Source organism: Chelonoidis abingdonii, chromosome 3, assembly GCF_003597395.2.
Source record: "Chelonoidis abingdonii isolate Lonesome George chromosome 3, CheloAbing_2.0, whole genome shotgun sequence".
In the NCBI taxonomy this organism is placed as follows: Eukaryota; Metazoa; Chordata; order Testudines; family Testudinidae; genus Chelonoidis; species Chelonoidis abingdonii.
Window position 1 is genome coordinate 185,810,577 of NC_133771.1, and position 20,976 is coordinate 185,831,552.

A 20,976-nucleotide genomic window follows, 5' to 3' on the forward strand; every position below is an offset into this window, starting at 1 on the left:
GAATTTTTTTAAAAAAAGTCATGGTTTTATTCCTCCCCTCCCCCTTTCCTCCCTAGTGCGCTCCCCCCATTTTAAAAAAATCAACAAATCTGGCTCTTTTTATTGTTAAGGTCTTTTCTGCCTTAAAATTTGAAAGAAAGAGAGAAAATAAAGTTATTCTTGGAAGGGCAAGAAAGGACATCTTAAGTCAAACACTTTAAAATGGCCTTTTAAAGATTATTTTCAAAATTCATGTGCTAAATCCTAGTGATCTGATTTTCAGAAGAACTGAGTACCCGCATTTTTCATTGATAAAACAACAACTTTGCACAGGTGTAAATAACTACACAAACAACAAAATCACTGAGAATCAGGCCCCGTAAACCCAATTCTGCCCTCACACCCAGGTGCAAATCAGGTTTAATTCAACTGAAGTCAATACACTTACATCTATATAAAACATGCATAACTGAATCAGGTCCAACATGTTACTGCTGAGCCTACACGGCCAAATTCTAGCTTGATTTATACCCTGTGAATCACCACTAAAATTTTGACTCAACACAGTGTAGCTGGGTTCCATATGTTATTTTTAATTACATGGCTCTTCTGAGAATATTTTCAAAAACTCTCCCAGACTGGAGCAACTTTTTATAGCCTAGTTACAAACCCCCACAGATAAGGATTTATGTAACAGAAATGCTATGAAAGTCCCATCAGGCACCACTATATATAAAAAGAGAGACTTTAGCAATACAGAAGTTACAACTGATTTAAGGGAGAAACATGCCACCATTTCCACTTCACAGTTCACGTCTCACAATGTGAACTCTTATAACAATAACGTAAGCAAAAGCTGTAGTCAACCACATCCAGATTCATCTAAAACATAATATAGTATTACTGGATTATCACCACACCTGTGAAAATGGCAAATGCCAAAAAGATACTTGGGTAGTAACTAGGGATCTGGTTGGAGGTGATGCTACAGCTGCTCAAAGAACTTTTTTCCTTTTGTGTTAGAAGCAAAACAAACCACTCTCTTTTGGATGAGGAAATGTGCACGGAAAGCAATTTACATCAGCCACACAAATCCTGAATAAATGAAGCACGTGAGCGGGGGGCGGGCGGAGGTGATGGGATGAAATTCACCCCACAGCATGGAGCCCAGTTCCCATGACCACAGCTGGAATAGAAGCTACAGTCCATTCGAGTCACTTATGTGTGGTGTTAGAATTACTGGATACATTTCAACAATGATCCCATGGCCCTTCTCCTGACTCATTGCCCCTCTCACCACATTCTGCACAGGTGCTTGTGGGACTGGCATGGAGACCACCTCTTCATAGACACTCTGCTGGTGGCTTACTCTAGTCTAGGCAGCCTCACCAGGGTACTCATGCAGGCTCATACAGAATCACAGAATCATAGAATATCAGGGTTGGAAGGCATCTCAGGAGGTCATCTAGTCCAACCCGCTGCTCAAAGCAGGACCAATTCCCAACTAAATTATCCCAGCCAGGGCTTTGTCAAGCCTGACCTTAAAAACCTTTAAGGATGGAGATTCCACCACCTTCCTAGGTAACCCATTCCAGTGCTTTCCCACTTTCCTAGTGAAAACGTTTTTCCTAGTATCCAACCTAAACCTCCCCCACTGCAACTTGAGACCATTGCTCCTTATTCTGTCATCTGCTACCACTGAGAACAGTCTAGAACTGATGCTCAAGATGAATTTCCTTGGTTCAAAAGAACCTGAGATACTTAAAACCAGAAGCAGCCTAAGTCAACATTATCTGTTTCTCTGATGAGTAATTATAGTTTAAAGGTAAAAAGTTCAACATGAAACTAACATCTGGAATTCCTGAGACACCTCCCCTACTTACTCATAGTTTGATTTAACTGTCATATCATACATAATGAGTACTCCTCATGTTTTAAACTGCAGACAAAGGGCAGTTGCATGTAACAACGTAATCACTTTTGTTACAATGGCAGCCCATCTAAAAAGCTGAAAGATTTACAAACCCTCAAAAATAATGGCCTCCTCATTCACAGAATACTCCACCTTCCCTGGAAATTATCACTGAAAGATATTCACTTGGAGACAAAAAAAAAACAGCGATTCTCCCAGCTATGAGCTGCACTGTAGGTTAGAGGACACCTATGTGCAGCCAAAAAATAAGAAAAACTGTGGATATGTGGGGGAAGGGATAGCTCAGTGTTTTGAGCATTGGCCTGCTAAACCCTTAAGGGGGCCATTTAGGGATCTGGGGTAAAAATCTGTCTGGGGATTGGTCCTGCTCTGAGCACGGGGTTGGACTAGATGACCTCCTGAGGTCCCTTCCAACCCCGATATTCTATGATTCCCCTTTTTATTTTTTTCTGGAATTGAATCATGCTCAAATCATACTCAACAGCTGACAGCGTTACCAGTACAAAAGGGACACAAAGAAGGCTGCTGTACTTTAGGGGAAAAAGAACCCAACATGTGGTATCAATGCCAAGAAGTTGCAACCAGAAAGAGGTAGTGGTGTGAGAAGAGTAGGCAGCTAGACCTGAATCACAGAAATAAACTGTGGGCCAGATCCTCAGCTCCATACATTGGTGTAGCTCCATTAGCTTCAAAGGAGCTACCACAATTTACACAACCAGCTTCTCAGCTGTTGTATCATCTGACTCCTAACAATCTCCAAAAAGAATAGGAGTACTTGTGGCACTTTAGAGACTAACAATCTCCTTGCAATAATCTTAGGCTTTATTCTACTTAAATATCTTTCTATAACAAGGCACTTTCCTGCAAAAATCTGTGCAGCCAGGATTTCGTTTTCTTAGGCCGATGATCTGCAGAGAAACTCAATGTCTGCATAACTCAGATATAGTGAATTTTACATTGTGCTGTTAAACTTCTGTAGACCTAGGATTCTCCCTTGTTTATGATTAGGATGCAATTTTAAAGCAGATAACCTCTGTACCCTGCTGCTACCTGCATACATTTGTACAGCATCTTATTCGTATATAATCCTCCTTGCCGCTGAACTTCTATCTATTCCTCTTCATAACTGAACCCTGAAGTGCTCATTTTCACTCTTTTAAAAACCAAATTCATTAGAAACCTTTGCCCTGACATTTTTACAAGTGCATGTGACCCAGATATACCTTTCTGAGGAAGGTGTTTGGGATCTTTCTGGTTAAAGAATGATTTACACAATCCTTGTGGAATACCACAGTATTGTATTTTTTGTATTTCCAGTTAAAGGGCATATGCAGAACAGATAACTAACTGATCATGTTTAAGGATGGACACACACACACACACACACACTTACAGCCTACTACACAATCCTGCACCATTCTTTACTAAAAATATATTTTATTCAGCCAAATAACAATTACATAATAAAGTCTGTGAAATGTAAGTTAGCCTTATATTAGCTGCTGTGTCTGCGTTCTATGTTGATTTCCTCCTCATATTTTCTATGAATAGAACAAATTTCAGGGAACACTGAATTATCTGGATTTCGAGTCACATTATTTTAGGATTAAAAGGCAACTCATTATGCCAGATCTTTCACAAGACCTTTTAAAAATCATTAATGCAGCCTCTAGAGTAGACTGTGCCACGATTACTATGTGCCTGTTTAACTGTTCTGTTCCCCTCAAAACTGAAGGGCCTTTTAGTTTTGTTTTTTTCTAAGAGAAACACAGTGGGGCATTCAGCATATCTATGGAGACTGGTTAATATTAGTTTGGCTACAGTGGTTTTCTTTAACAAAGGACGCTCTCAGCTCAGGATACCCTAGTTCCAGCAGCAACTGTACAAGGTCCTTTGTGTTAATGAGAATTCTCACTGCCATCATGACCTTACATTCTACATCAAAAGTCACAAGCATGAGTGATCATTATCCGTCTTGTATTCTCTCAGCAGAGAGAAACAGAAGAGTTCTGGTATGCAAGTCTTCAGCAGCCCTTAACATTGCCCTGGAATGTCATTTTTAATGACACTTAGTATGAGTTTGGGGGATGTGAGGATGTAAGAAGGGGAAATAATACTCAGCACTAATGCTAACTACATTCACTATATGATCTCACACGTATTGTTAACAATACAGCCAAATTGGAGAAAATATAAGATTCCCCAAATACCTGCACTCTGGATATGGCTACACTTGGAAATGTGCAGCGCTGGGAGTTACAGCTGTGGTCGTACAGCTGTGTAGGAACAGCGCTGCAGTGTGGCCACACTCACAGCTACCAGCGCTGCAGTGTGGCCACATTTGCAGCATTTGCAGCGCTGTTGGGAGAGGTGCATTGTGGGCAGCTATCCCAGCGTTCAAGTGGCTGCAACGTGCTTTTCAAAAGAGGGGGGTGGGGTGGAGTGTGACAGGGAGCGTCGGGGAGACAGAGAGAGCGGATTTTTGGAGCAGACACTGTGACAGCTCCCTGCCTTGCAAGTTCAAAAGAGGGGGGTGGGGTGGAGTGTGACAGGGAGCGTCGGGGAGACAGAGAGAGCGGATTTTTGGAGCAGACACTGTGACAGCTCCCTGCCTTGCAAGTTCAAAAGAGGGGGGTGGGGTGGAGTGTGACAGGGAGCGTCGGGGAGACAGAGAGAGCGGATTTTTGGAGCAGACACTGTGAGCTCCCTGCCTTGCAAATTCTGGCCATTTCCCCCAACCCTCTCTCAATCACTCTTAAATGTAAAAAGGCTTCAGACCAGATAAGCAGCTTCTCCGACGGACTCCCTCCCCCCCGCCGTGCTGTTTGTCTCCTCAAGCAAACAGCTGTGAACATTCCAAAGCCTCGGCTCGGCTCGCTCGCTGGAGCAAAGAGCAGCTGTGTTTGGTAGCTCCGGGGAGTACCTTCCGGTTTGTTGTAGACAGGAATTCTGGGATACCTCTTAATACCCTGGAGGCCAATAACAGCGCTGGTGAGTGTCCACACCTGATGAGCAGCGCTGCATCACCAGCGCTGGATTCGCTACACCCGTAGCAGACCAGGAGTACAGCCAGCGCTGCAGCCAGGGAGTTGCAGCGCTGGCTGAGCTTTGTAAGTGTGGACACCGAGTAAGTTGCAGCGCTGTAACCCCCTCACCAGCGCTGCAACTTGCAAGTGTAGCCAAGCCCTCTCATGCAAGTGGATAGGAGACAGAGGGCTCTCTGTGTTTTTACATGCTATTTCAGTTTCTTTCTTGCTGTAATGAATTTAGAACTTGTTAACAATATGGGATTAGTAGTAATGCAGAGTAATTCACAGGTTTTTAATTCAGCCCATTAATGGCCTTTAACCCTGAACTTGAATAGAACTAACCAACTTCAGACCTTTTCATCTCAGACCCATTTAATAACCTTGTCACTTTAGAGTCAACAAGGCAGTTAGCTGGAACAAGGGATGCTCTGGAATGGATTGTTACCTGCCAATCCCCTTAGGTTAAATCCCAAATAGTACTCCTGCTCCACCTTGCTTGAAGTACAAAGCAGATTCTGAGTCACCCTCTTCAATTCTTTTCTTCCCTTGATCATCTCCCTTACAAACGCTTCTAACCTTAGAGAAGCTGATCCTACCGTTTTGTTGAATAACTTCCTTAAAGCTGCTTATTTAACACACAGGCTCCATTCATTTTCATATGGGAAAATGTGTCAATACCATGGACTATTGAATAACAGATATTCAGTACTTTTCAATTCAACTTAAAAAGGAAAAAAACAGTTCAGAGGCGCTAGTAATTGAATAATCATGCACTGCCTTGGCTTGGACCAGCAGCAGGAAGACATACTGCATTTTCACATGTTAAATTCAGTTTTGAACATCTGTAGTACATCTTATTAAACATAATACTATGTTCTGTACTAAAATGTAAGAGAACAGCAGTTCAGTACAGGAAACATGGCTCCTGTGAATCATGCTGCAAATCTGTAATTTATTCTTCCCCCAACACTCTCCGGATCCTTAATCTGGACAGATTTTCATTGTTTAGGGTACATGTTTAATAGTCAAGTAAGGGCTGGAGGAAAGAAAGAAAGAGCATAAAATAGATTTAAGAAAGAAATCAGAAGAGAAAACGCATTATGGTTTTGCTTCTCTCTATCAATACTGTCATCTGTATGTGGTTTACTTAGGGCTTGGCTACACTCACACTTTACAGTGCTGCAACTTTCGCACTCAGGGGTGTGAAAAAACACCCCTCTGAGCGCTGCAAGATACAGCGCTGTAAAGCGTCAGTGTAATCAGGGCGGCAGCGCTGGGAGCACGGCTCCCAGCGCTGCACGCTACACCCGTAAAGGATGTGGTTTACGTGCAGTGCTGGGAGAGTGCTCTCCAGCGCTGCCGCTCCGACCACACTCACACTTCAAAGTGCTGCCGCGGCAGCGCTTTGAAATTCCAAGTGTAGCCATACCCTTAGAGTTCACTCCTGCTTCCACTGAAGCCAGTGGCAAAAGTGTAAATTGTCTTGAGTGAGAACAGGATACAGCCCTAAGATAACAACCTGTTTGGAACAGAAGCCATCTTCCTAAATACCTTTAAAGTGGCTAGCTGACTTTTGGATTCTCCATCAAATTTAGTTACTGTAATTTAAATTACCCGTATAATATACAAAGGGCCAGATCCTCAGCTGCTGTAAATCAGTATAGTTACATTGAGCTATGCAGATTGATACCAGCTAAAGATGTTGCACACATTTTTTTCCTCTCTTCTAACCTACAGAACAGGAGGGCCTTGCCCAAACCCATCTAAAGCAATGGAAATTCAGTTCAATGCTACTGGCTCAAACCCCCAGTGCTCAAAGACTGGCTTATGGTTATATATGGAACAGTATGATTTTTCAGAGCCCCATTTACTCCACAATTGCAGGACCACCAAATCTGAACCAGAATGGCCTTTCAGCAACATAATGCTCCACAGCCCTCCCCTTGTTGTATTTCTCCTTTCATCCCTCTGTAAATAAATACCTCCCTTTGTTATATCCATTGTACTTTTCCTGCGGGCGTGTGCGTTCACTCTGAGGGGGGTTGGAACAGGTGCCCCTGGGGTGGAAGGGATTTCTCCTGCTGCATTCCTGTGCGTGCTGTCTCTTGGCCAGAGCTGCCTGCAGAGCAGACTCCATCTTGGCCAAGAGGGCGCTAAAGTTACACTAAATACAAACTGAAGAGAACAATCTGTCAAAAGCCTGAAACGGCAGCTCCAAGTGCTGTGAATTTTCCCAGTTACTTCAATATTGTGTTGACTCTTGAATGTAAAGACAATATAATATCAGCATTTTAAACTATTCCACAGTCAAACATTTGAGCAGGAATATCCCACTTACGTGCATATTAGGGCTATCAAGTGATTAAAAAAATTATTGTGATTAATTGCACTGTTAAACAATACTAGAGTATGATTTATTTAAATATTTGTGGATGTTTTCTACATTTTCAAATATATTGATTTCAATTACAACACAGAATACAAAGTGTACAGTGCTCACTTTATATTTATTTTTGATTAAAAGTATTTGCAATGTATAAAAACAAAAGAAATAGTATTCTTCAATTCACCTACATAAGTACTGTAATGCAATCTCTTCATCACAAAAGTTGAACTTACGAATGTAGAATTATGTACCAAAAAACCTGCATTCAAAAATAAAACAATGTAAAATTTTAGAGCCTGCAAGTCCACTCAGTCCTAGTTCTTGTTCAGCCAATCGCTCAGACAAACAAGCTTGTTTACATTAGCAGGAGATAATGCTGCCTGCTTCTTGTTCACAAAGTCACCTGAAAGAAAGAACAGGCTTTCTTGTGGCAGTGTTGTAGCTGGCGTCACAAAATATTTATGTGCCAGATGTGCTAAAGATTCACATGCCCCTTCATGCTCCAACCACCATTCTAGAAGACATGCATCCATGCTGATGACGGATTCTGCTTGATAACAATCTAAAGCTGTGCAGACCAATGCATGTACATTTTCATTATCTGAGTCAGATGCCATCAGCAGAAGGCTGATTTTCTTTTTTGGTGGTTCTGGTTCTGCAGTTTCCACATCTGAGTGTTGCTCTTTTAAGACATCTGAAAGTAAGCTCCACACCTCATCCCTCTCAGATTTTGGAAGGCACTTCAGATTCTTAAACCTTGGGTTGAGTGCTGTAGCTATCTTTAGAAATCTCACACTGGTACCTTCTTTGCGTTTTGTGAAAGTGTTCTTATAATGAACATGTGCTGGGTCATCAACTGAGATGGCTATAACATGAAATATACGGCCGAATGCATGTAAAACTGAACAGGAGACATACAATTCTCCCCCAAGGAGTTCAATCACAAATTGAATTAACACTTTTTTTTTTAATGAGCATTATTAGCATGGAAGCATGTCCCCTGGAATGGTGGACAAAGCAAAGGGGCATATGAATGTTTATCATATCTGGCATGTAAATACTTGTGATGCGGGCTACAACAGTGCTATGAGAAGGTCCGTTCTCGCTTTTAGGTGACATTGTAAATCAGCAGTATCTCCTGTAAATGTAAACACACTCGTTTGTCTTAGCAACCAGCTGAACAAGAAGTAGGACTGAGTGGATTTGTAGGCTCCAAAGTTTTACATTGTTTTGTTTTTGAGTGCAGTTATGTAACCAAAAAAAAAATCTACATTTGTAAATTACACTTGCACAATAAAGAGACTTCACTACAGTACCTATCTGATGTGAATAGAAAAATGCTATTTCTTTTATCATTTTTACTGTGTAAATATTTGTAATCAAAATACTAATATGACGTGAGCACTGTACACTTTGTATTCTGTGTTGTAATAGAAATCAATATATTTGAAAATACAGAAAAACATCCATAAATATTTAATAAATTTCAATAAGTTTAACAGTGCAATTAATCGTGCTGTAGCTACCTTTAGAAATCTCACATTGGTACCTTTTTTGTGTTTTGTCAAATCTGCATGAAAAATGTTCTTAAAATGAACAACCTATGCTGGATCATCATCCAATACTGCTATAACAGGAAATAAATGGCAGAATGCGGTTAAAACAGAGCAAGAGACATACAGTTCTGCCCCAAGCAGTTCTAAGAAGAGGGCAGCATTATCCTCCTTAAATGTAAACAAACTTGTTTGTCTTAGTGATTGGCTGAACAAGAAGTAGGACTGAGTGGACTTACAGGCTCTGAAGTTTTATATTTTTTTGTTTTTGAGAGCAGTCATGTAACAAAAAAAAAATCTACATTTGTAAGTTGCACTTTCATAACAAAGAGATTGCACTACAGTACTTGTAGGAGGTGAACTGAAAAATACTTTTTCTTTTATTTATCATTTTTACAATGCAAACATTTGTAAGCCAAAATAATATACACTTTGATTTCAATTATAACACAGAATACAATATATATGAAAATGTAGAAAAACATCCAAAATATTTAATATACTTCAATTGGTATTCTATTATTTAACAGTATAATTAAAACTGCGATGAATGGTGATGAACTTTTTTAATCGTGATTATTTTTCTTTAGTTAATCGCATGAGTTAATTGTGATTAATCGACAGCCCTAGTGTATATATTACAGTCTTACTGCTTCCCACATCTTCTCAGATGCCTAAAACTGCAAGTACTCCTCACCCAGCTCCCAAAGCCTCCAGCCTTCCCTTGATGACTTCTCTAATAGAGATGCACATATCCTCTAAAAACCCCTGTGGTACATTGAAAATTAAAAATATGGGGTCAGAGTTAATTCAATTTAATATAAAATTAAATACCACAAGGAATACTGCATTGATAGTGTTCACTTTCATATTGAATTTATTAAAAACTTCCAATTCTTAATTTATATGAAGCTGCCACATTAGTTCCAGCCTGCAGCACTGGAGTGCCTCAGAATCCAGATCTCTTGCTGCAGAATTTAAGAAAGCAAATAAACACAGCCCTGTATATGAGCTACTCTACAACTTCTATAATGTAACTGCAACTGAAGGCTTTCATTTCTAGAAACAGCTAATAATTATGAGCCACTTTGCATCATTTTAAGCTTCTCTGCGTCAGTGTTACATCACACCGTGGTACAAAACTGACAAAGGTGGCATAAGAATGCAAGAATGGTTTAAATTTCGCCAGCTAATTTTAAGAACGGACAAGAATCCAGCACAAATCCCAGCAGGTGTTTTCCTGGGAAGTCAGCTTTAATGAAGAACTTGGATGCTCTAATTACAACCCATAGCACGTTGTTTCCTCTGCATTAAATCCCCAAGTTAGATGCTCAGCTAAGTAACAGGTTTGTTTTTTAAAGCCTTTTCTTTCAACAATTGCACATACATAAATATTTCCAATGAATTTCTAAACATAAGAGACTTTCAACAATATTCTATTACCAGCTTCTGATCCTGCTGAAACAACCACACCAGAACAAGTCTAGTGTTCACGTTTGCAGAATTATTTTTTAATGAGAAGAACAGAAATTAAGATTCTCATAGAAATAAATACTCAAACGACATCATGAGAGCAGATTAAATAAGCATTTAAGAATCAGCAAACCATTTCCATCCATCTAGCTGTACAACTTGTGTTAGCATGTTGACTGAAGACCAAGGACCAAATTGTCCCTCACATAGACATCAGTGGGTTGCAGATGATGGAGATATGGGCCAAATTTTGCCCCCAGAGCATGAATATACTTGCAATTCAAATTGGGCCTAAATAGCTACATTAAAATTCAGTGACATTTTATCTGAAATTAAATACACCCTCCAACCCTCTTGCCTCACCTCTAGTAATAATAAGCACGACAATAATGGCTGGTAGCTAGGTTAGTCTATATGCAGTAGAGGGGTCCATTAGTAATCACTGGCTCTAGCTATGCAGACCATTGCTACTGAGTTACTGTATAATGATTTAAAACTGAATACATGCAGCAGAAATGTCTCTCAATTATGGTTTGCCTAAGGTTATGTCCATGCTGCAATAAAAGACCTACAACACAGCCATGGCTGCCCCGGATCAGCTGGCTTGGGCTTGGGCTGTGGGACTATATAACTGCAGAATAAACATTCATGCTTGGGCTGGAGTCCAGGCTCAGGGTCCTGCAGTATCTCCGAACCCGGGCTCTAGCCCAAGCCTGAACACCTACTCTTCAATTTTATAGCCCACAGCCTTTGTCCCGCAAGACTGAGTCAGCTGACCTGGGCCAGGCATGGATCCTTTATTACAGCGCTGGCATAGGGCAGGGTTAGCTAGCCCCTTAGAGTTTCTCCCACATCTTCAGAGGGTCCTGGTTGTAGCAGATGCTGTTATTGCATTGCCCAGGGGTGAGGCAGAATTTTAATAACTTATACAAGTCTTGCCTAAACATTGAGCAGTTTGCTCAGCTCCATAAGGCTTCCTGGTGTGGACATGGAGAGTAATTTGGGCATGAGGCCAGCGTATCAACCAGTACACTAATCCGTCAGCCATCTGCTCTCATATAGAGGGACCAGGGGAGAAAGTGTATAGACCATGGAGCAGCTTTGTTGCTGTTCCATGGCCTCTGTGGAATAAAATCTATTTATCTAAATAATGGCCCCATCATTATATTATCTGACTGCCTTCAATTTTTTTAAAATTACAAATAATATTTCTCTCCTCCTTCCTACCAACCGTGAACCCCCCCACACACACACCATACCTGGCTACTCTGGCTTCCTACAGGCGTAAGATTCACATCAAAAGTAGTTATTATGTTGAAGGATACTGCTATCAGGATAAGGGTTGTTGCACAGAACTCACATCACAGTCAAATGATCATCATTCAGTTTTATAGTGCAATGTAGTCAAGTTTACTTTTCCAATGCAGTGTATAGTAAAGAGGACTAAATTGACCCTACCATGTTTGCTTGTACCCCTGCTCACAAAAGTATATTTTCTCACTTGGACTTTTTCCTCAGTAAAAACAATTTTTTAAAAAAGTTACAAATTTAGTCCAAGATTAAATTTCACTATATTTCTCCAAGAATGATTTTCGATCATCTTCACTATAGGAAATCACTATAGGAAATCTACTGAAAGGCTCACTATCATGTTCCATATTGCTATTCTGAAGGCTCCTCTGAACCTCATGTCATGATGGGCTAGTGTAGTGGTGGGCAACCTGTGGCCCGTCAGGGTAATCCACTGACAGGCTGCAAGACAGTTTGTTTACACTGATTGTCCGCAGGCACGGCCGCCCGTGGTTCCCAGTAGCCACGGTTCACCATTCCCGAACAATGGGAGCGGCGGCCAGCATGCTGCAGGCCCACCACTGGGCTAGTGAGTGTGTCCTGATGTGTGTCCCAGATCATGGGTGCCCACAGGTGAGAATAGATTCATCGACTCCAATGCAAGAAGGAACCGTTGTGATCATCTAGCCTGACCTCCTGTATAACACAGGCGATAGCCTTCCCCTCCCCTCCTTCTCCACCCGCCAAATAATTCGGAAAGTATATTTTTACTTATACACTGGAATCAAGTCACCCTTTAACCTTCTCTTTGTTAAGCTAAATAGACGGAGCTCCCTGAGTCTAACACTATAAGGCAGGTTTTCTAATCCTTTATTCATTCTCTGAACCCTCTTCAGTTTATCAACATCCTTCTTGAATTGTGGGCACCAGGAATCAACACAGCATTCCAGCAGCAGTCACACCAGTAACTTCACTGTGCCAACTCGAGATTACCATTTATGTATCCAAGGACTGCATTAGCCCTTTTGGCTGCAGCGTCACACTAGGAGCTCATGTTCAGCTGATTACCCACTGCGATCCCCAATTTTTTTTCCAGAGTCACTGCTTTCTAGGAGAGAGTTTCCCACCTTGTAAGCATGGACCACATTCTTTTTCCTAGTTGTATACCTTTACATCTAGTGATACTAAAATGCATATTGTTTGCTTGCACCCAGCTTGCAGAGTGATCCAGATTGGTCTGTACAGTGACTTGTCCTCATTATTTACCTCTCTCCCAATGTGTGTGTCATATGCAAACTTTATCAGTGATGATATTATGTTTTCTTCTGTTCAGAATAATGTTAAACAGCATAGAGCCAAGAACCAATCCCTATGGTATTTCACTAGAAACACATCCGCTTGATAATGATTCCTCTCTTACAAGTTACATTTTGAGACCTATCAGTCAGCTTTTAATAAGAAGGGGTCTTATGACACACATCTCCTAGCAGTCTCAACATTTCATTAAAGGAAAACTTTAGAGAGTCAAGTCACTACAACTAGCTACCAAGCAGAGTTAAGGACTGACCTTAAAGTCTGAGAAAGTTGGCTGGGGGGAAGATGTCTTTCCATTTACTTCAGTGAGTGTTAGATCAAGCCTTAAATCTCTAAAAGCAAGATATTTTTTCAAGAACATGAGAAAATAATTAACAACCATAAAGAAACCTCCGTAATAATCTGATGGCGAGTGAGACAGAGAGAATTTGGCTCTCATTAGAAAGGCACAAACTTGAGTTGTTAAAAACAAAAATAACATCTACCACCAAGCATGGGACTTCATACAGATCCTTTCAAGGACAGGCTTTCTTCTGGGGATTTATCCTCAGTACAAATCAAGCTGACTTCCTCTCCAGGGATTCTAAAACTATAATGACTGTAGGCAATTTCACATCTATGGTGCAATCTTATAGCTTGGAATGAACCCTGTAATTACACTGCAGAAATTGATAAAAGGCACAGTGCTATAAATTGCAGAAACTTTAATAAATGCTACTCTGTTCTGTTGATTAAATGGGAATGAATTTAAGGATGCAGTGTGGCAGTGGTTTTCAAACTGTGGGTTGCAAACCAGTACTGGGCCATGGAATGTCAGGCGCTGGGTCGTGGCAGCTCTGGTCAGCACCACTGACTGGGTCATTAAAAGTCCCATCGGCGGTGCTGCCTGGCTAAGGCAGGCTAGTCCCTACCTGTTCCAACACTGCGCTGCAGCCAGGAGGCAGCCAACAGCAGGTCCGGCTCCTAGACACTGCCACCGGCCACTTGGAGCGGGGGACAGGAGGAGGAGCGGTGCCTGCATGCCTCTGCCTGGGAACTGGACCTACTGCTGGCTACTTCTCAGGCACAGCATGGTCAGCGGTGCTAGGACAAGGAGCCTGCCTTAGCACCCCCACTGCGCTGCTGACCAGGAACTGCCTGAGATAAGCCTGTTCCCCAACCCGCCACCCCAATCGCCTGTCCCAGCCTTGAGCCCCCTACCAAACCCAAGTCCCTTCCCACCAAACCTCTCATCCCTGGCTCCATCCCAGAGCCCTGACCCCCTCCCTCACCCAACCCGCCTGTCCCAGCCCTGAGGCCCCCCCAAACCCAGAGTCCCCTCCTGCATCCCAAACCCCTCATCCCCAGCCTCAACCAGAGCCCCAAGCCCCTGCTCCAGCTCGCTCACACCCTGAACCCCTCATTCCGGCCCTGCCCCACAGCCCTCACCCCTGCACCCCAACACTCTGCCACAGCCCTGAGCCCCTCCCACAACCGAAACCCCTCATCCCCAACTCCAATGGGTCACGAGCATCAACAATTTTCTTCAATTGGGTCATCAGAAAAACAGTTTGAAAACCACTGCACTGTGGTGATGATGGCTGCCTCCTCTCTCATCAAGGACTGCCTTCTCACAGCACTGAAATTACTAGCGGGAGCGCTCCCACGGCAGCGCTTTGAAGTGCGAGTGTGGTCGCGGTGCCAGTGCTGGGAGACAGTTCTCCCAGCGCTGCAGGTACTCCATCTCCCCGTGGGGTTTAGCTGCCAGCGCTGGGAGCCAGCGCTAGGGCACTGTTCACACTGGCGCTTTACAGCGCTGTAACTTGCTGCGCTCAGGGGTGTGTTTTTTCACACCCCTGAGCAAGAAAGTTGCAGCACTGTAAAGCACCAGTGTAGCTAAGGCCTAGGTGTTCATTGTGGATCTTAGTAGAGATGCAAGAATCTACTTTAAAATACCTCTCAATGCCACATTAACATCTTGATGTCAGCTCTTACGTGGCCATCAAGTTTACCAGTGGGATCCAGCAGTGTCAGTGCAATGAAGATGATACCTTAAGTTAATAATTACAGCTTATTTGTGTTTTGCTTTTCATTTAATTTCTCAATTAAATTGGATGAGTTCTCTCCAGCAGTTCCTTGGGCAGGTTTATGTGAAATAGGTTTTCCGTAGGCCACTTTTTGAGGACTGTCTTCATTCGCAGTCAGCTGCTCTAACCCTAAAAGAAGGCCTCTACTTACTGAACAAATGGCCATAAAAAATGGGCCATGTAAATGTAGATCTATGACTATGACAGTCGGTAATGCTATCCCTTACTTATTACTTAAAGACTGCGTGACCTGACCATATAAAAATCGACTCATGTGAGGTTTATTAAAGTGAACAGAACTTGCAAAAGAATCCCCTCAGCCTCTTAACCTGCATTGACATTCTCACCCGCCCACTGACCATGACGATTACGTAACTCTAAATGTACAGCAGATGACCTAGCCGTCCTTATGCACCAGCAGAGAGAGTTGAAGAAGAGCTCTGTGTGGCTCGAAAGCTTGTCTCTGGTCAACAGAAGTTGTCCAGTAAAAGATATTATCTCACCAACCATATGTCTCTAATATCTTGGGACGGACCTGGCTACAACTACACTGCATATGTTATGCACCTTCTTTTAATATGTAATGCCATCTGTACCAATAGCATCAGTTTAATACAGTTTCTCTTCTGGTTTGCCATTCTTTGCCCTTGTCACAAACAAGGGATAGGGTTGGTTGCTCTCAGCTCACTGTGGCCCCTGCTTGATTTTGCTTACTGGTAGAAATGGCTTGCAGGGGTGTGGTGACTAGTGTGTGAAAGTCAGAACTGAGAAACATTTAGAGGATGGGTGTTGCCACACAGACTAAATACCACTGCTTTCTGTATAAATGATACAATCCCAAAGAATATAAAATTTCAAAAGACCAATGAGATATGTGAGGGGCATGTTTTAAAACTCTTCAGCCTCATCACCAAGTTTATCAGCTACATCTCTTACTACTCCTCAGAGCCACTTCTTTGCATTTGAAAGACGTGGATTATAGAGGAATGCAGTTGTCATTTGGGTTCTTAGGATGCTGTGTAGGTTCAGGCTACCTCCTGGCTCCTTTTAACTTCTGCTGTGACGTGACATTTCCAGCTCCAAGCACACTTGCCTCCTTTTTGTACAGCAAGGTCAAAGAAAGAGCCATCCTGATCTCTAAATGTATATGCAGCTTTGTGCTGGGCCTAGATACTCCTCTATTTAATCTACACTTGAGTGTTTCCTACAGGGGAAACCTAGAATGCACTAAATTTGAACAGAGACTTGCCAGGGCATACTGCAGAGATGCAGATCCAGGGCCAAAACCCAAAACCTTTAGGATTATGAAAAAAATAGGGGGACAGGTTCAGGGTGGTAGAGAGGTCAATGAATGTTATTCCACTCTGTAATTATTATGGGATCTCTAGAGTAGTATCACTTCTGTCATCACGCCAGTGAGTCACAACTCAGAGAACAGCTATAAAATGTGGGAAGCCCAGAATAAAACCCAGAATAAACCAAAACAGTAAAACTTTAATGGTGCTGTTCCATAGAGCCTGCAAGGCCATCATTATTTGCTTATGCACCCCCTGTGATAGGAAAGAAAAAATGTCATGAAAATGCAATTTACAAATACTGTACTACTTCAGCTCATCATCACTGCTGGCTGGATTAGCGCAGAAGCATGCGCATTGCCACACTAAGCAATTTCCACTGCCCAGAACCCACAATATTTTGAACTGAGTATATTATAGCCAGCTTAGAGGACAAAAGTTTTTCGCCTTCCTCTGCAGCGTGGGGCATGGGTCATTGCTGGTGGACTCTCTGCAGCTTGAGGTCTTCAAACTACAATTTGAAGACTTCAATAACTTGGACATAGGTTAGGGGTTTGTTATAGAAGTGGATGGGTAGGGTTCTGTGGCCTGCTTTGTGCAGGAGGGTCAGACTAGATGATCATATTGGTCCCTTCTGACCTATGAGTCTAAAAGTCACTTTAGAATTTTATACAACTGCAAAATAAAGACTTTTAAACATGTTCCAAACAAAGAGCCTTTAAGTCTGAGGAAAGATTGCCAGGGTCAGCAGTATTAAACTGCCCCCACCCCCTTCACAAGACACAGTATTTGGTGTTATTGTTTGGTATTTCATGGAGTATTTAGTGCATGATTTAAGACATTTCCTGCAGTTAAGTTCCACCCTGAACAAGATCACTGTCAGCACTGTTTTTTCAAGCAAACCTCCCCCCCTCTGCATTGCAAATAAACAACCTTTTGTTATGGGCAGTCTGCTATGAAGCTCCTCCCTACACCTTGTGAAAAACTCCTGGGTTTTTAATTGTCCAGTCTTCAGAGAAAAATGCAGTAAAGAGATTATTACAGTGACTTGATTTCTGAAATCAGCACAGAAATGCTCACGCCACAAGCTGTCTGTTTGACTGTTTCAACAGGATGTAAACTGACATGAATTCCTGAAGTGCTGTAACTTAAAATGACAAAACTTGTTTTGTTGTGACATTTAACTTAACCAGCAAAGAAAAAGACACGAGTCTCTATATTTTTCTCTCCATCTCAAATTCAGCTGGCTCTTTTTTAAAGTAACTATTGCAGTGTATGATCTGACAGGTGCGTAAGCTAAGGATTTTAATATAAGCACTCGTGTAAATTTGGAGCCTTCATTTTTTCATGCTGTGTCTAAGAAATGTCTAGCTTACCAACGTTTAAAATGTCATTCTCTCTCTTTGGATCCAGTGTGCAGTCATTACTGTGAGCTAACTTACAAAATAAACAAACTACTATGAATGAACTTTTTTTTCCTCTTTAAGCCAACAAATAAAAACATTCTTTGTGCTAACCTCGTTTCTTCCTCCTCCTCTGACAGGAACCACAGGCCACATTTGTGGCACAGATGAGAGTAAAATAAGAAACATGTACAGTGGAGTTAAACTTCACTGCACTTGGATTGCTCTGGGAATGTTTACTGAGTCACATGGATTTGCAAAGTGAAGAGAATTTTGGTTTCAATTATGAATTTTTTGATTTTCAAACTAAAACATGTGAGTTTCATTGATCCCTGAGACATGCCAGACCCAGAGGAACATCAGAACTTGTACGGTCATATTAAAAGAAGAGATGCTGGGCCTGTTTCTATTTCTTTACCCTGATGAAACTCTGGATTTCCACCAAAGATCAGACCCTACAATACTTTCTGTAGGACATAAGAATATTTCTAGAAACAAATGTCACTTTCCCATTCTCACACAAAGCAGAAATTAAAATAATAGACATTAAAGATACCACTCCTCTCCCTCCAAAAGGACATAACATAAGAACAACAATACTGGGACAGACCAAAGGTCCATCTAGCCCAGGATCCTGTCTTCAGACACGTCAGGTACCCCAGAGGGAATGAACAGAACAGGTAATCATCAAGTGATCCATCTCCTGTAGCCCATTCCCAGCTTCTGGCAAACAGAGGCTAGAGACACTACCCCTACCAATCCTGGCTAATAGCCACTGATGGACCTATCCTCCCATGAACTTATCTAGTTCTTTTTTAACTAAATTAATTACAGAGCGAATGGAAATGTTAAAATATGTGACTGTTTCCCTGTACTACAGATTCTGAAGATTCACTATTTGAGCAAACTTATGTCTGGAAGAAAAGTGACCATTCTTGATTTGAAAATGCCAGGATACATTTTACAAGGAGGTGCTGTAAGGAATCAGAAGTAGCTCCTTCATTGCTAACGAAATTAAGATTCCATGATTAAATGCCATATTTACAACTGTAATTTGCAAAGGGGTTTTGAACAAAAAGACCACTCCCTCACTGTTCCCCCACTTTCCTATTGTTCTAAATGACTGGATCCGAAGTAGTCCTCTTGTCACCTATAAAGCTGAACATATCCCCATACTGTGTGAGACCAAAGCATTCCCAGAGGAACAGAGCATTTACAGTATTTTTTAAAAGAATGCAAAGCTTTTTATTACAGCAGCACTCTTGGCCTCTGCATGTTACAGCAGCATCGGAACCAGCTCATGCTAATACGTTTACAAGCATCATATCATAGCAACACTTAAGAAAAAGGCATAGGCACAGACTTACCTTGTAACTGCTTGAATCTTCCTTCTAACTGATTATAGTTATATGGCACCTGAGCTGCATAACCCGGGGACAATGGCCCTGGCATACTGGTTGATTTTTGTAATTCCATTTACAACTCAATGATATGGCAAACTGCAGCATAAAAACCCCACAGGTTTCTCCACCATACATCCAAGCAAATCCCAGCTTCCTCCGAAGGTTGGCCCCCTCACCAGTGAAAATGCTCAGGCTGAACTTTAAGTAAATAACAGCTTCGGTTCAAAATCCGGTAGTGCAGCTTGATGGTAAGTTGCCAGTAGCACATTCAAACTTAAACCATCATGGTTTATTTTTCTCCCTACTACATGGAACCCTCAGTGCTTCAAGATGGTTTCAGTTACAACCTAACCCTAATGCAATTAAACTATAAAATAAAAGCAAGTTTCAGACTGAACCCGAAGTAAAAGAAGCATAGAGCCATCCACTGCCCTCCTTTCCAAAGCTTCCAGGAGCAGCAGCACACACCTCAGTCAGATCTTTCTGCTGGTTAGTAATATAATCAGCAGCCACTCACTGTGTACTTAGTGGTGATGTCACTTGATTAGCATAAAGTATTGTAGAGGCAAGGGAGGCTGTACCAAGGGCAAGGGGGTGGGGGTGCAGAGGAAGGGCTAAAAGGATCTTGAAACAGTCAGCCAGCTTTTACAATCCAAAGCACTCAATGGAATGTATACATTCCAAGCCCTTAAGTGAAAAGCTGAAAGCATGACTCTCCTCCTGGACTTTTTTAAAGCATCTAGGCATACTCTAGAGACAATGGAACCTTCTAAACAAAGCTGATGGAATTACAATCTTTTGTCAAGAGCCTCATGTAACGGAAAAGTCTCAGATTACTATCACTCGAAAAGGAGAGCACTTTTCTTCATTTATCTTCAAGACTGTTCACTTAAAAAAGTAACGCTGACGTACAAGCACTCATTCAGTATTTAGCACAAAGGCTGCATTTAAAAATATGGACTGTGCTAAGGACAAATGCCTTTGTAAAAATGCTCTTTAAATATCAATTCCTTTCAATGTAATTTAATTTTAATTGCAGATGCTAAATATTTTGATCTCTCGTGTGTGTTTTTCTGCCTGCTCGGTTACATGTATGGTGGGTATTACTGTGAGACTAATGATTTTCCATGGTTGCACTCAGAGGAGAATACGGGGGGGGGGGAGGGGGGGTGTAACGTAAATTAAGATGTCTTGTCCCTGTATGGGCCTGACCCTGACTGGAACCTTTTAACACTTCTGTAATATAAACAGCAGCAGCATGAGAATTATCAAAACTCAAATGATCTTCAATTATATTAGACATTGTGCTTCAGTTTTTCTTCAGAAGCATCCTTCTCCCCAGCTCTCATCTTTCAATACTATAAATTCACAGAGCTCAATTCCAGTTTCTTGTGCCCACTACAGATTCATTTGCCTGTTTTTTAAAAAAAATGCTGATAATGTTTGCACAAGCATTTCCCCCCTATTTCTTGCATTTCCAAATTCCTTTCCATCTGAGTCAATGCTCCCTTCCTCTCCCACTCCAATCCCTCAGTTACTATTTGAAAATGTTGCCTTTGTTTGTCACTGCAGTTTCATCAGTTTTTAGTCATACAGTACTTGTAAAGACAATTTCTGTAGGAGAACCAGTCTACCCCACAGACTGCCACAGCTCTACTCCTACTCCTAGCTGTGTGCAAATTCAAGCAGTCCTATCAGAGGTACCTGCGAACAAATGCACAAATGGTCTGATTCAGGTGTTGTTGTACAGTCATTGATATCAGGAAGCGTGAGGGGGTTCAGCACCTCCCCGGAGAAACTCAAGGTGGGATTTCCAAAAGCCACATAAGACCAAAATTCCTTTGATAGTTAA

General features: G+C 41.8%; 1 protein-coding gene across 2 annotated transcripts in view; it reads right to left on the reverse strand.

Moving 5' to 3' along the window:
- The window catches only part of SPTBN1 (spectrin beta, non-erythrocytic 1), a 145,170-nt gene that overhangs the window by 96,314 nt on the left and 27,880 nt on the right, over nucleotides 1-20,976 (reverse strand). Inside the window, exon 1 of one of the 2 annotated variants that reach the window (XM_032771743.2) lies at nucleotides 19,089-19,639. The exons of the other annotated variant lie outside the window; for it this stretch is intronic. Coding sequence (XP_032627634.1) covers nucleotides 19,089-19,197 — 109 coding nt within the window. The 5' untranslated portion in view covers nucleotides 19,198-19,639. Of the gene's footprint in view, nucleotides 1-19,088; nucleotides 19,640-20,976 lie in introns of those variants that run through there. 2 annotated transcript variants of the gene reach the window in all.